This window comes from Ostrea edulis, chromosome 1, assembly GCF_947568905.1.
Source record: "Ostrea edulis chromosome 1, xbOstEdul1.1, whole genome shotgun sequence".
NCBI lineage: Eukaryota > Metazoa > Mollusca > Bivalvia > Ostreida > Ostreidae > Ostrea > Ostrea edulis.
In genome coordinates, this window is record NC_079164.1 from 74,825,663 (window position 1) to 74,840,232 (window position 14,570).

Below are 14,570 nucleotides of genomic sequence, written 5' to 3' on the forward strand. Positions count from 1 at the left end.
GGTTAGAATTTGGACACAAGTTTGCAGACAGGTGTGGTAATGGTGTGAACTGTGAGGACACCAATGAACGGTCCCCAGTGTTCCTGCAGTGGTTAGACTGTGTGTACCAGCTTTATAAACAGTTCCCTTGTGCATTCCAGTTCAATGAAGCATATCTGGTAATTCAGTATTTTTGTATTTTGAACTTAATCATATATGTAATGTGCATTATGATACTGTCTAAAGTAGAATGTACAATAGCTTGAATAAAAAAAAAATTCAAAAACATACAAGGTCTTGTATTATGCATTTAACCCCTACATGATTTGTAAAACTTACATTTACAAAAGTAGAAGAGTCTTTTTGTGGTGTAAGTACACACGTATAAAAAGTTTGTTTTTGTTTAACAGATCAAAATGGTACAACATACCTATTCCCATTTGTTTGGAACATTCTTGTGTAACACAGTCCAGGAGAGATTGAAAGGGGAACTATCAGTACAGACCTCTTCCTTATGGAGTCTGCTTCACCCCAGCAATGCTCAGTTCTATAATCATCTGTATTCACCTAGCTCAGAGCTACAGGTAATGAGGCAAATATGTGGAGATTAGAATTGTATGATATAAAATTTTCTGGACTCCAAGGAGGGTACAATTGCCAAAAGGAGTAGGTGTTGGTAATCTTAATAGTGCATGGCATAACATAAAATAGAAAATCATTTTAATGGAAAAATTAATTTCGAAGAGTATTTAAATGAGAAAAATATTGAACTATAATTCTGTTGATGTTGCATGTTGAATTGAAATGGTAATGGAGAAATTTTTTTGAACATCTAGATCTTTTTATCCCCTCGCAATTCATTACAAGTAGGAATATAGTAAGGTGGCTGTTCATGTGTTTGTATATATAACATTTTTTGTAGCAAATCTACAGGCCACATTTTTTGCTCCATTAATTTGATACTTTACATGTAGCTTTGTTATCAAGAGAGAAAACCCCCTATTAATTTTGGGGTCAAAAGTCAAGGTCACTTGGGACTTTATAGAAAAAGCTTGTAGACACTTTACAGGTTACATTTTATGCTTGATTGATTTGACACGTTACATGTAGTTTTGTTCTCAAGAGAGGATGAATCCTATTGATTTTGGGGTCAATAGGTCGAGGTTACAACAGGACTTGATAAAAGAGGCTCATAGGCACTCATTACAGAGGGAAATGCCCCACTTTGCAGAGTTATTGTTTATACAGTTTGAAATAGTGATTACATGCCCCCCAAAAAAATGATTAGATGCCAACACTTTGACTTTATTTTTCAGGTATTGCGACCAAAATTTGATGTTAGAAATTTGACCTTATGGACATCAGTGTACTTTTCCAATTATACTTGTTCCACTGATCTTAAAGACTTGGGATGTGATCAATCAGAGATTCCGCAGGAAACTAATTCATGTAATCTTCAGAAAACACGGTCATGTGAAAACTTGGCTGGCCCTAGTCAGGAACCAGTCAGTAGTCCCAGCCGGCGAAAGAGTGACCCAAGCATTACATTAGATAATTTTGACCCATCTCATCTGACAAAAGACTGTGATAAAACTTCAAGCAATACTTGTGTTTACAATGGAACTGTTCAATCAGAGAATAGCCAGTCGCAGGATAACCATACTGAAAATGAAAAAAAGAATGAAACAAGTGAAGAAGATGAGCAGAATAAAAAAGTTTCCACGAATGGAGTTGTTTTCAATGGAGTAAATGGCCATTGTAGAGATCTAAAAGAGGAGTTAATTGAAATAAACGAAAATGGAGGGGAGAAGGAGAGATATGATGCGGAGAATGCTGAAGTAAACAGCACTATAAATGGACAATGTAATGGAAATTCTCACCATCAGGAAGTGGATATTCCATCAGCAAGTCAAAATATTGAATGTTCAACAGATACAATTACAGATATCGAAGGTAAACCAGAAGAGAAAAATGGACTGCAAATAAATGACGCTGGACCTGGAAATGAATTAAGTCTGGAAAAAATTAAAACGCTAGAAAATAGTGCGAGTATTAGCACTAGCACTAGTGATATCTCCAATTCTAACGTGGATTTGAAACTCCCTGTTGACAATATGTACAGCATTCATCAGTATCTATGTCAGCCACGGCCAACACCTTTGCGATTGAGTTGCAATTCCAATGGATTTAGTCAGTCCAAAAGTACATCCAAAACTTCACCTACCACTCCAGCTAATTCACAGAATTCTACCTGCCCGCCAACACCAGCAACAGACAAGGTTTGCATTATTTTAGCTTTTGGATTCATAGAGAGAATTAGTTTTTAGTTCACCTCAGCCGAACTCACCTGAGCCGAAGGCACAAGTGAGCTTTTCTGATCAAAACTTTCCTTTGTGCATCATTGGTGTCATCGTAAACTTTTCACATTTTCATCTTCTCCAGAACCACTGGGACAATTTCAACTAAACCTGGCACAAAGCATCCTTGGGTAAAGGGGATTCATGTTTGTTCAAATGCATGACTCAAAGGGGAGATAATCACAAAAATGCAAAAATAGGGTGGGGTCATTTAAAAATCTTCTCAAGGACCACTGGGCCAGAAAAGCTGAAATTTACATGAAATCTTGAAAATCATGACCCCCGAGGGTATGTTGGGGCCACAATAGGGGAACAAAGTTAAAAATGTGAATATATAAAGGAAATATTCTTAAGAACCACTGGGCCAGAAGAGTGAAGATTTACCTGAAAGCTTCCTGATATACCTGGTAGAGTAGATTCAAATTTGTTCAGATCATGGCCCACGGGGTAGGGTGGGATCACAACAGGGGGATCAAAGTTCATGCAGATATATAGGAAAATCTTCTTCTCCAGAACCACGGAGCCAATTTCAATCAAACTTGATACAAATCATCCTTAGGTGAAGGTGATTCAAGTTTGTTCAAATGAAGGACCATGCTCTCTTCAAAGGGGAGATAATCACAAAAATGCAAAAATAGAGTGGGGTCATTTAAAAAATCTTTTTCTCAAGAACCACTGAGCCAGAAATGCTGAAATTTAAATTAAAATCCTTACCCCAGGGGTATGTTGGGGCCACATTAGGGGATCAAAGTTTCACATGTGAATATAAAGGGAAATTCTTTAATAATCTTGTTCTCACTCTGGCTATAAGAATGGATATTTAAGCAAAAGCTTACTGGTATAGAGTAGATTCAAATTTGTTCAAATCATGGCCCTCTGAGGGTAGAGTTGGGCCACATTAGGGGATCAAAATTTTACATGCTGATATATATAGGTATAATTTCTTCTCCTGAACCATTGGGCCAATTTCAATCAAACTTGATACAAATTATCTGTAGGTGAAGGGGATTCAAGTTTGGTCAAATGAAGGACCATGCTCCCTTGAAGGGGAGATAATCACAAAAATGCAAAAAATAGGGTGAAATCATTTAAAAACTTCTCAAGAACCACTGACCCAGAAAAACCTAAATTTACATGAAAGCTTTCAGACAAAGTGAAAATTTTTAAAAGTTTGTAAAAATCATGACCCCTGGTGGGGCCACAATAGGGGATCAAATGTGAAGGAAACCAAACTAAATGACAAAAAGCATCCTAAGATGAAATTCTTTAATATGAAAGGCCATACCTGTCTACAAGGGCATATGATATTCAATGAATTTGTAGTCAAGTTTAATAATTAAGTTTGATAATAAATGAATTGTTAGTTGTTGCCTTTAAAAAAAAAAATTTCTGAATCAAGCTGCTTGTATAATGATAGTTTTGCTCAAGCTTGTTTATTGCTAAGAACTGCTGCTCAGATGAGCGATGTGGCCCATGGGCCTCTTGTTTTTTTTAAAATGCACCAGTCTGCACATACATGTAGTCAAAGATTTAACAAAGAGAAAAATGTTTATGAAAAACTGCAATATAAAGTCTAAAGTTTATAATGGTTTTTCTTCCCTCATTTGATATGGTAAATAAAAAGTGAGTGGGCAATATACATGTATCTAGGATATCCCATGGTTTGTGGTTTGATATGATTTATATTCAATGAATTGTGGTGTTATTCATTTACGTAAGGGTTAATGTACGAGTATTGCTCCATTCCTTAAAAGTAATGGACCGAGGCCCCGAAGGGGCCGAGGTCCATTGCTTTTAAGGAATGGAGTGATACGAGTACATTGACCCACTTAAAATCCACCTTTGCTGGGCCCCTTGCTACAACTAAACTTTGTGCATTTTAATCATGTCGTATGTTTTTCATTCTTTTGTTGCATGCATTTATATCTACTTGTATAAAGGTTGACCTACTTTCGGAACACTCCATTCCTGAAAAATAATGGAGTGTTCGAACAAAAGAATGACGTCATAGGTGGATTTTAAGTTGTTGTATTGTTGGAAATTTTGCTTCCGCACATTTTGTAGACGAACTACGTAAAATTTACGTATGTTTGTGATGTTACAAACGACGTAGGAAAACAGTGTAATAATTTAAATTTAATAGTTGATATCCACAGGATAAAGGAGTAAATGTGATAAATTTAAAAACACCAGGGCCACATTTTCCAAAAGAAATTATGACTAAGACCAACATGTTCTTTTTCAATTTATTTTATCCTTTACCTTGATTAAATTGTGATTTTAATGTGAATACGAAGAATTTCATTATGTAATTTTAATGTATAAATATAAATTCTTTTTTAAAAAACAGGACCCAGATGAGTAATGGAATCTGTTCATGTTCATTTTTCAGTCATTGGAATCCCAATTTGGTCTGAAGTTGGGACGCCTCAGTCGACACCTTGATGCGGACGGCCTTACTACTTTTAGTGACCCAGTTCAACAGGGCATCCAGAAGATTAGGGAAGATTATGAACGAGAAATCAAGATGATCCGGTCTCACCTGGCTTCAGCAAATGCAGCTCTTCTCCAACATGCTTCTGCATGCAGTGGTGGATCTCGATGTATTTTGGATAAAGAAGAAATGGTAATCATATTAAAGAACATTTAACATTCATATTTACATTTTAAGAAACTTTACAGTAAAATCAGCTTGACATGCATGACTCAAATCAGCTTGATGTGCATGACTGACTATACAGAAGTTGTCAGCCCTGATAAAACTTTGCAAGCCCTGACAAGGGTAACCTTGTTTTAGTTTAGATTTTGATACAGAATTATTCTTCAGATAGAAACTACATCCAGTTTCTCTTTTACAGCTTCTGTCACCAGATGTGAATGGGGAGTTCAACTCTTTAGGAAGTAATGCAGCATCAGATGTCAGCTGGGAAAACATTGATGAGAATGATTCCAAGATGATCCGCTGGGTACCAGACCATGCTGTCACTCACTGCGCTGAATGTGAGTCCGGCTTTGGCTTGATAATCAGAAAGCATCACTGCAGGTTTGTTATCACCCGCTTCAACTGTTAACAGCTTGTGACATTTTATCCTCATTATACATTATACTTGGTACATATAGTTGAACTTCGGTATCTCGAACATCGATATCTTGAATACCATGGATATGTCTAAATGAGTTGGAATTCCTAACTACATTTTATATATTTCAACCTCAATATCTCAAATCCTTGGATATCTTGAAGTTTTTTCTTGGCACCCTCGTGTTTGAGATAATGAGGTTTGACTGTATATATATGTTTAATGAATCTAGTTGTGCATAGCAGTTGACGTATACTGCAGTTGATATCAATCTGATGCTGTCAGATTTTAATTCTTAAGGTATTCAATGTATAACGAAAGGATAATGAACAATTTTGAAGGATTTAAATCAACATAAATGTTTATTGTTAAATAATGATGAAAGTGACGTAGGTGAAATCCACCTGACTGGTAAATGATGATTCCAAAAATCCGTCCATCCATTTACTAGATATGAAATATGGTCATTATACATTGAATAGCTTCACTTGTTGAAGTGTGCAGACTTACCAAATTTGCTTTCATTTATCATTTTTTGCATTTCTATGTATAGCGCATAAATTCTGTTTGAAAGTCTGTTTAGGAAAAAATGTTGCAATTGATAACTTCACAATCTGAAATGAAAATTTGTGTACAAGAATGAAAATTGAAGTTAAGGGTAATAAAAGGTAGGAAAATGTAAGTCAGACAATTTTTAAAATTTGTCCCATTTGTTTTTGCAGAAACTGTGGAAATGTGTTTTGTGGGAATTGCTCAGAGAATTTCATCAAAATCCCTCATCAGAATTTGATGACACCAGAAAGGGTGTGTAATCGTTGCTTCGGTCACCTGCAGATTTCAAGGCATGCACGGATATCCAATGGAGTTGTCGACGAACGACCTCTTGCCTATGCGGCTTCAAATTAGGGCTTCAAAGTTTTTTGATTAATTGTTAAATGTGTGTATAAATGATGTGATGAAAATCAATATGTCAAACATATGTTTTCTCATGCTGTATGATTCCGTGTTATTTAATGCCAATTATGCGAGTCTGATTTTCTGTACATTCGTTTTTGTTCATTGTTGTCATTCGGTTTGCTTGTTAATTTGTTTATTTTCATTTCTTATTTTAATCTGAATTTTTCCATATGATTATGAATAAATATTCTTTTTACAATCCTATAAACTTCACGAGAAAAATTTAAAATGCCTTTGGAGATGTTAGGATTCAATATTGAACGATTTAAGAATGATTTCTTTAAATTAATTGTGGGGAATATTTCTAATTTAGTTTCAGTATTGTTTTAATCGATGTTCAGAATGATCTCAGATATTGTTGATTTCTGTTGATTGAACAATACTCATAGAGAAAAGCAGTCTTGTTGATTTTTGTCTTGTGGATCTTTTGTTTCAAATTTATGTTTTCAAAGAAATATGCAGTGTATAACGGATTTTTTCCCTTTTTATTGTAATATATTAAATTATTTTTGCATGCTTCTTTTGGAGTTTTGTATAGGGTTGAAGGAATTTCATACCGTGGAATTTATGGGATTTTGTTTAAATCAGCGAACAAAAACTACCCAAAGTTTATAACATCTCTTTATGCATTTTGTACGTGTGTGGGCTTTATAAAGGAGATCACTTTATGTAGGGGGAAGAATGGTGAAGTGACAACAATAGTGGATGGAATAGTACAGTAGTTGTTGGCATTTTTCAGTTAGATTGATTTGAACCAAAACATCTGTGAATGCACTTAAAAATTATTAAATTTCCAGTAGCAGCAAAGAGCATACACGTGGTGCACTATTAGATTTGACATTAAGCGAGTGTGATCGGTGTTTGGATATAAGGTGCAGTTGTCTTTATAAACTGTTTTCTACTTGGTTGATTAATAGTGCTATGTTTCATTTTCATGATATCATTGGAATTTGGCTTTAGGTCATGTTGCATATATAAATATATATATTTTTCCACAATTTATTTCAGTTTGATGAGAAAAGTCAAATTGTAAATATTTAATTCTAACCATGAAAATCCCAATAATCTACAAACTCTCATTATTCACTCTGGGAAATACTAAGGACACATTTCCAGTTGTAGTACATGTATTATGGAACTACTTTATTTCGTGGGAACACATTATTTTTTAAAATCTGAACAAAGTATACAATTTACATGTACATATGTTTCCATGAACTGATAATAACTCCATAAAACAATATCCCAATAATATTGCTAGATCTTTTGTAATCCACAAATTTGAAACCCTAAATTTAAATGATTTCACAGTATTTTGGTAGGAAATTCAGTGAAGTGTTATTATGAGATCATTTTAATATCTGCCAGAGATTTTTGTTCTTTTTTTTTATTATTTCTTTGATACATTTGCACACTGGATAATGTGTAAAATGAATTCCCAGAGTATTGGAATTATGTATTATATCTCCATGCAAATACAAAATTAGATTTTTTTTAATTTGCCTTTATGTAAGGGGGAGGTTGAATAGTTTATATTTATATAAAAAAGGAAGACATTTTCTAACATTTTTATATCGTCTTGTGGAACACAAGCTGTAATATGCGTCATTTTCCTGGTGACATGAGAGAGGTCATTTCAGCAAGTATTATGTATAAATGATAAATGTGCTGTTAATTTAAATATTAGATAATTATTTTTTCTACATTTAATTGTTATTATGAATATACAGTTATATTGTTAAAGTCATTTTTCATGTGTTTTTTTCTTCTTTTTTGTTCATTTGTTTTTCAGTGAGATAACAAAATACTTGGATATAAAATCCCTTTAAATTGAATTAAGAAGTTTTTGAAGTAACTGACATTTCATCTTTTGGACATTCAATATGCTATATATACATTTCCAATGTAATATATTAATATTTCTACAAAGTGTAATAATAGCCATTTGCTCGTTATAATTCTCTACAGTTGTTAACAATGCATGTATGAATAAAGATAAATATTGTATGTCAATTTTATCCACAATGAATTTTGACAGTAATAAAAGTAGAATATAAATTTATATAAGAAATATTAAAACATTTTTAAAACTACATGAGGGTATGAACTGCAACCCTTCACATCTGCATACTTTTCATAAACAAGTAACAGTATGGTCTAATTTATGATAGTCAACAAAATTGTTTCACCTTTAGTATATGTATTGTACTTTGAGAGTACAGGTACTTTTTTATTGCAGTTTTACTTGTAGTGCAAAATGAGGTTAATTGTGATAAAATTGTAAGACTTTTTCATCTTTTTAACAGAACCTTGTATTTAACAATTAGAGTTGTATTAAAGTATACATGTATTTTGGTATAGGTAACTAAAGTATTCTGTAAATTGTATTGGAAAACGCAATCTATGATCTGCTATTCTATTTTGAACACACTTTGCGGTGCTTACTTTGCTAAAGCTCTTTTGGAAGCTAGGTATCAACCTTGTTTGTACAGTATGTTCTGCATGAAGTCAACATAAATCATTTAAAGGGGATCAGTTTTTATTATTTATGTAGGAGAGGAACAGCAGTTTGCTCATCCACAAGATAAATGCAGTGCAGTTTGAACTGTATAGTCTGTAATGACTTTGCATACTTGTACAGAAAAATTCACATTAGCCAACACCAAGTCTGTGATAATCTTTCACAATTCGTGTAGACCAATATGATAATAAAAAAATATGTGAATTTATCAAGTCTTCCAATGTATTTATCGCCCCATACACGCGCACTTGAAATATTTGTTGATTTTTAGGGACCAAAGTTGTTTTTTAATGATTGTGTAACACATCAATCAGTTTTCATTTATTCTTTAGCATGCATTTTAAACTCATGTAAATTACTACATACATGTACAATACACTGGAATTATCCTTTTATACACTTTACAGCCGACAAAATACGGATGGAGATAGTTTTGTTTTGTTAGAATGTGCATGACTGCACTTATTTGATTTAGAACATAATTTGGAATATTTTAGATTCATCATGGAAATTCGAATTGAGCAATATCAATAGGAAAAGATGTAATTTACGAGAATCGTTCCCATTTAGCATTATCGTAATTTATAAAGTGTCCTGCATGTGAAAAATTGGCTCATCAGGAGCTATATCCGTATTTTAATTTTGTCATGGTTTATCCATACATGTACTAATAACGAGTTTGTAAGAATATTATATAAGATCCTTATACATGTAGGTACTGTATTTTGTGCGCGTGACACTGCCGTGCGTAAACTACAGTATCCTGACTTCAAATGATATTGCATTGAATTAGGATTTATAGGTAAACTCATTTAAACGGAATTCAAAGAAAGTTCTGATGCATATGTTTCTAGATAAAGGATAAAGTTTGAAGAGCATTTTGTGAGAGAATTGTAGACCTATAGGACCAAAAAATAGTGGTTTTCCCTCGCATAATGGTCAATTTGAAAATTTCACCCTACTTTCTTTATTGATAGTAATAAACAGTCTCGGGTGATGGTTATGTATTGCTATTATGTAACACTCATGTCTGGAGAGAGAAAGAAAGCAACAGTTTAAAAAAAAGGGGGGGGGGGGGGCAAGAATAAACTTTAAGGTGTATTGAACTTACTGGACGGTACTAGATTTGAATAATAGCTCGCTTGATCTCTTGACTATTTCCCATGTAAACCTACATACTCGGTAAGTGATGTCCTAGTCAGAAGGAGAAAATATATTTTTGACTCAATCAAAATAATTCACGGAAATGCAGCAGGATGATAGAAATAGAGTGAAAAGGTTTCTAAATCCAAAAAGAAAAGAGGAGGGTATACTTGCTGTGCATCTACACTCTATAGGGAAATCAACAATGCCTCATGTAATGTTATTCTCATTTAAATCTAAAACGAGGAAATATTGTTGAATCTTTCATTCAATGGATCTCCCTGTAATCATGTATGAATTGTTTGTAAATAATGAGAAGTTGTCGAGAGAAAGGGGAAAAAACGAGGCCCATGGGCCACATCGCTCACCTGAGTCACCTTGGTCCATATTTAAAGATTTTCCCTACATATTCTCATGTAAAACTTTGATCCCTATTGTGGCCCCAACCTACCCCCAGGGGACAGGATTTTTACAAGCTTGAATCTGCACCATGTCAGGAAGCTTTCATGTAAATGTTAACTTTCCCGGCGCAGTGGTTCTTGAGAAGATCTTTAAAGATTTTCCCTATATATTTGTAAAACTTTGATCCCCTATTGTGGCCCCACCCTACCCCTTGGCTGTGATGTTGACAAACTTGAATCTGCTCTATGTCAGGAAGCTTTCATGTAAATTCAAAGTTCTCCCAACCAATGGTTCTTGAGAAGAAGATTTTTAAAGGTTTTCCTATAATTTTATATGTAAAACTTTGATCCCCTATAGTGGCCTCACCCTGCCCCGGGGACCATGATTTTGTTTGAATCTGCACTTTGTCAGGAAGCTTTCATGTACTGTAAATGTAAACTTTTCTGGGTCAGTGGTTTCATTTAAACCTCCGCTCTTACGGCCCAGTGGTTCTTGAGAAGACAAAAAAGATTTTCACTATACATGTACATTCGTATGTATAAAACTTTAATTCCTTATTATGAACCCATTCTACCCCCGATCAGGGTCGTGATTTTAATAAACTTGAATCTCCACGCTGTCAAGACGCTTTCATGTAAATTTAAGCTTTTCTGGCCCAGTAGTTCTTGAGACGAAGATCTTTAAATGAGCCCACCCTAATTTTGCATGTTTGTGATTATCTTCCCTTTGAAGGGGGCATGGTCCTTCATTTGAAGAAACTTGAACTTCCTTTACCCAAGGATGATTTGTACCAAGTTTGGTTGAAATTGGCCCAGTGGTTCTGGAGAAGAAGTCGAAAATATGAAAAGTTTACGGACAGATGACGGGCAAACGGGTCATCAGAAAAGCTCAGTTGAGCTTTAAAAAAAGAGTCTGCTTGCTGTGCATCTAGTGAAATTCACATGCGCTTGTGCATATTCTGTGCATCAGGATGTCTTTCTCGTTGGAATTTTTATATAAATCTAAAGATCGATGTAGTAGAAAACTTCAAAATTCATGTACAAATCTTTGATATTTGTTTTAAAATAAATATTTGTTCTTGCACTACAGAGTTGTCCCAGGCAAAATATTTTGCGTGTTTTAATAATATTACACAGCATTAAAGTTTTGAATATTCCAAACCAGTGCATCACGCTCCCTGTAATCGTACATTGAGCCTAGATATCCAAATCTATTATACAATATGATAGTTTACCAAAACAAACAAATAAACAAATGTATAACAAAAGTGTATCGATATGGAGTTGAATATATGAATATAGTAAACGCGCGTAATAATGCGTCAGGCGCATTACGTAGCCAGAGAGAAAAGAAATGTACGTTAAGTATGACCAAGAGTCTGGGGGCCGCACTGAGGCCCCAATGGGTCCAAAACAAAGCCCTGGCAAGGGCCGTGGGGGGGGGACTCCTAGGTTTTATCAGTGAAATCACCAAATGTTTGTGCATAAAAACAGGGTTTCTTGACAATTCTCAGACCCAAAAGAATTCACAACATTATTTTCTAAAGTGTGTTATTAAGCCAACTCACCATGTGTACATTGTACTTGGACTGACTTTACATTCTTTTACTCATTGTTACCCCGTTAGTGTATGTATGTATGTAATATATGTATGTGTGTGTGTGTGTGTGTGTGTGTGTGTGTAATAATTAGTATATGGGGTTATTTGTGGTAAATGTTATAAATTATCCTAATCTGTCTACTACATGTATGCCTGGCGTATAGACGATCATTCTATGATGACTATTATGTAATACTATTCGTCCTCGTTAAAATTCAACAAAACTGACGGAGTTGTCAGGAAGTGATATAATTATTATCTATCGTTTTAATAGTTAGTCGAATTGCAAAAATGGTTTGTCATATCTTTTTAGTTAAATTGGTATTTGAGCGAAAAATCGGCAAAGCTAGCTATAGATGTATATTCAAACCAATAAATGATATAATCATTCGTGAAGATATACCAGGTAGCAGATGTTTGTCTGACAGAGAAAACCATTACTATATACACGTACTTCATTTTCAGGCACATAGCGTCGTTTTTCGAATGATGGGGAGGGGGAGGGGGCAGCCGGAGGAGAAGTTGGAAGTTGACTTGTTTAAAATTCTTGACACGCATTAAAGATAACTTGTCCTATCTTCAAAGTACTAACTCGTGGGGGGTGGGGGGGGGGACCCCCCGTTTTGATTTGATTTCTTAATCCATCCCTAGCTACAGGACATGACTCATTCACCGCTACTATCAAAAATATTAAGGCAATCATCCAAACTATCTTTATTTGTATATGAAAATAACAGATAATGTTCATTGTCATTCCCCTCCTAGTTCTACCTGCCTGATTCTGAATTTAAATTTTCACTAGATGAAAATAAGGGTCATCCTACATGTAGCCCACAGCCACTAACTCGATATAACGAGATAACTAACTCGTGATTACGAGATATCTAGCTCGTTATACATCGAGTTAATCTAGCGAGATAATATCAACTCGATATAACGAGATAACTAAGGGGTCCTCCATAATTGTCAACCATTTTCCAAAGTGTGCAAAAAGCACACTTTTTGATACCCCCCCCCCTCAAAAAGTGTACATCAACCATTTTTAAATTCCCAACTAGAAGGTCGACAATCGAGTTTATGAGCAATTTAGTTCAAACAATGAGTTCTTTAATATTGGTACCCCTATTTCTTGTTATATATGAATGATATGTTTTATAAATGTGCAAATCTTGTGCACATAATAGATTTTTATAGAAAAAAATAAAGATGTCTCTGTCTTATCTTGTCGTCTTTTTTATAGGCATTACACTTTTGTAACACGACCAATACTTTTATGAAATGAATCCGGAGGAGAAAAAAATAGCGTACGGTAAAATTGTCGAATTTTTACCCCCTCCCCCCTAGCGTACCTTTTGCACGCTTTGGAAAGTGGTTGACAATTATGGATGACCCCTAACTCGTTATTACGAGATATCTAACTCTTTATAACGAGATACTAACTCGTTATAACGAGTTAGGATTTTATTGTACTTTTTCAAAAATGAGCCCAGCCGGCTTAGATTTTGGAAAGAACAGACCTTTAACATTTCCATAGATACTATATGTATACATGTAGCTTTCGTGCAAATTCAAATTCAAATTCTTTATTGACGCAACACATCTACAAGTACGAAACAATGAGCTATTTTTCTTAGCTAATTTTTTTGTCGCGTTATAACGCGAAACTTTCGCGAATAAACGCCAGTGGTGGGGACGAGCCCCCCCCCCCACCCCCCCCCCCCCCGAAAGCTCCTGGATTTTACAGATTTTAAAGGACTTGAAATATGTCTCCTATGTAGTAATTTTTACTAGTTTCTGTCATTTCTAATAAGGTGAAATTAATAAAATGATGCAAATTTAAAGGGTTTCTGAAAAAAAATGTAAGTTCTCCCAATAAATATATATACACATGTAAACACACATCCAAGTTATAGTTCTTATTCATTAAATTAACATCATTAGAATTCATATACTTGTACAAACATAGACAAACTTACATGTGTACATAAACTTTGTCATTCTATTCTTAATGGTATGTAAGTTAACATGTAGATTGGAGAATTTGTTTACTGAATGTCTTTTACTCAAGAATGCATATGAATGTAACCAAAAAAAAAAAAAAAAAAAAAAAAAAAAAAAATTAAATTAAAAATAACAAAAAAAAAAAAAAACAAACCAAAAAAAAAAAAAAAACCCAAACAAAAAAGCCAAAAAAGAAAAAAACCCAAAAAACCCCCAAAAAACAAAACAAAACAAAACAAAAAAAACAACAACCCAAAACACACCAACTTTTTTTGACTCATGAATTCATGGTTTGCAAATACATGTACATAAGTTATACGCAATATTCTGAATATCAGATATGAACTTATTACTTATGATAATGGGAAACAAAAATTTAGATATTGCTCTGTAATAAAACAATATTGGATTATCATGTGAAAGACTGGTATTCAATAAAATTCACAGAACGATAATAAAGGCAAATTAAGCACATGCACATGTGAAACTAAAACAAATCTGGGGTTATGAAAATCATTTATATGTACATAG

The 14,570-nt window shown here is 34.1% G+C and overlaps 1 protein-coding gene across 2 annotated transcripts in view; it reads left to right on the forward strand.

The window, feature by feature from the left end:
* Positions 1 to 8,905, forward strand: part of LOC125681437 (myotubularin-related protein 3-like) — a 21,986-nt gene extending 13,081 nt beyond the window's left edge. The window contains exons 11-16 of one of the 2 annotated variants that reach the window (XM_048921538.2): positions 1 to 158; positions 390 to 563; positions 1,296 to 2,258; positions 4,729 to 4,962; positions 5,195 to 5,379; positions 6,139 to 8,905. The exon at positions 1 to 158 is cut by the window's left edge and continues 28 nt beyond it. In XM_048921538.2, coding sequence (XP_048777495.2) covers positions 1 to 158; positions 390 to 563; positions 1,296 to 2,258; positions 4,729 to 4,962; positions 5,195 to 5,379; positions 6,139 to 6,322 — 1,898 coding nt within the window. In that variant the 3' untranslated portion in view covers positions 6,323 to 8,905. The remainder of the gene's footprint in view (positions 159 to 389; positions 564 to 1,295; positions 2,259 to 4,728; positions 4,963 to 5,194; positions 5,380 to 6,138) is intronic. The other variant, XM_048921546.2, reaches the window with a different exon arrangement.
* The last annotated feature ends 5,665 nt before the right edge of the window (positions 8,906 to 14,570 follow it).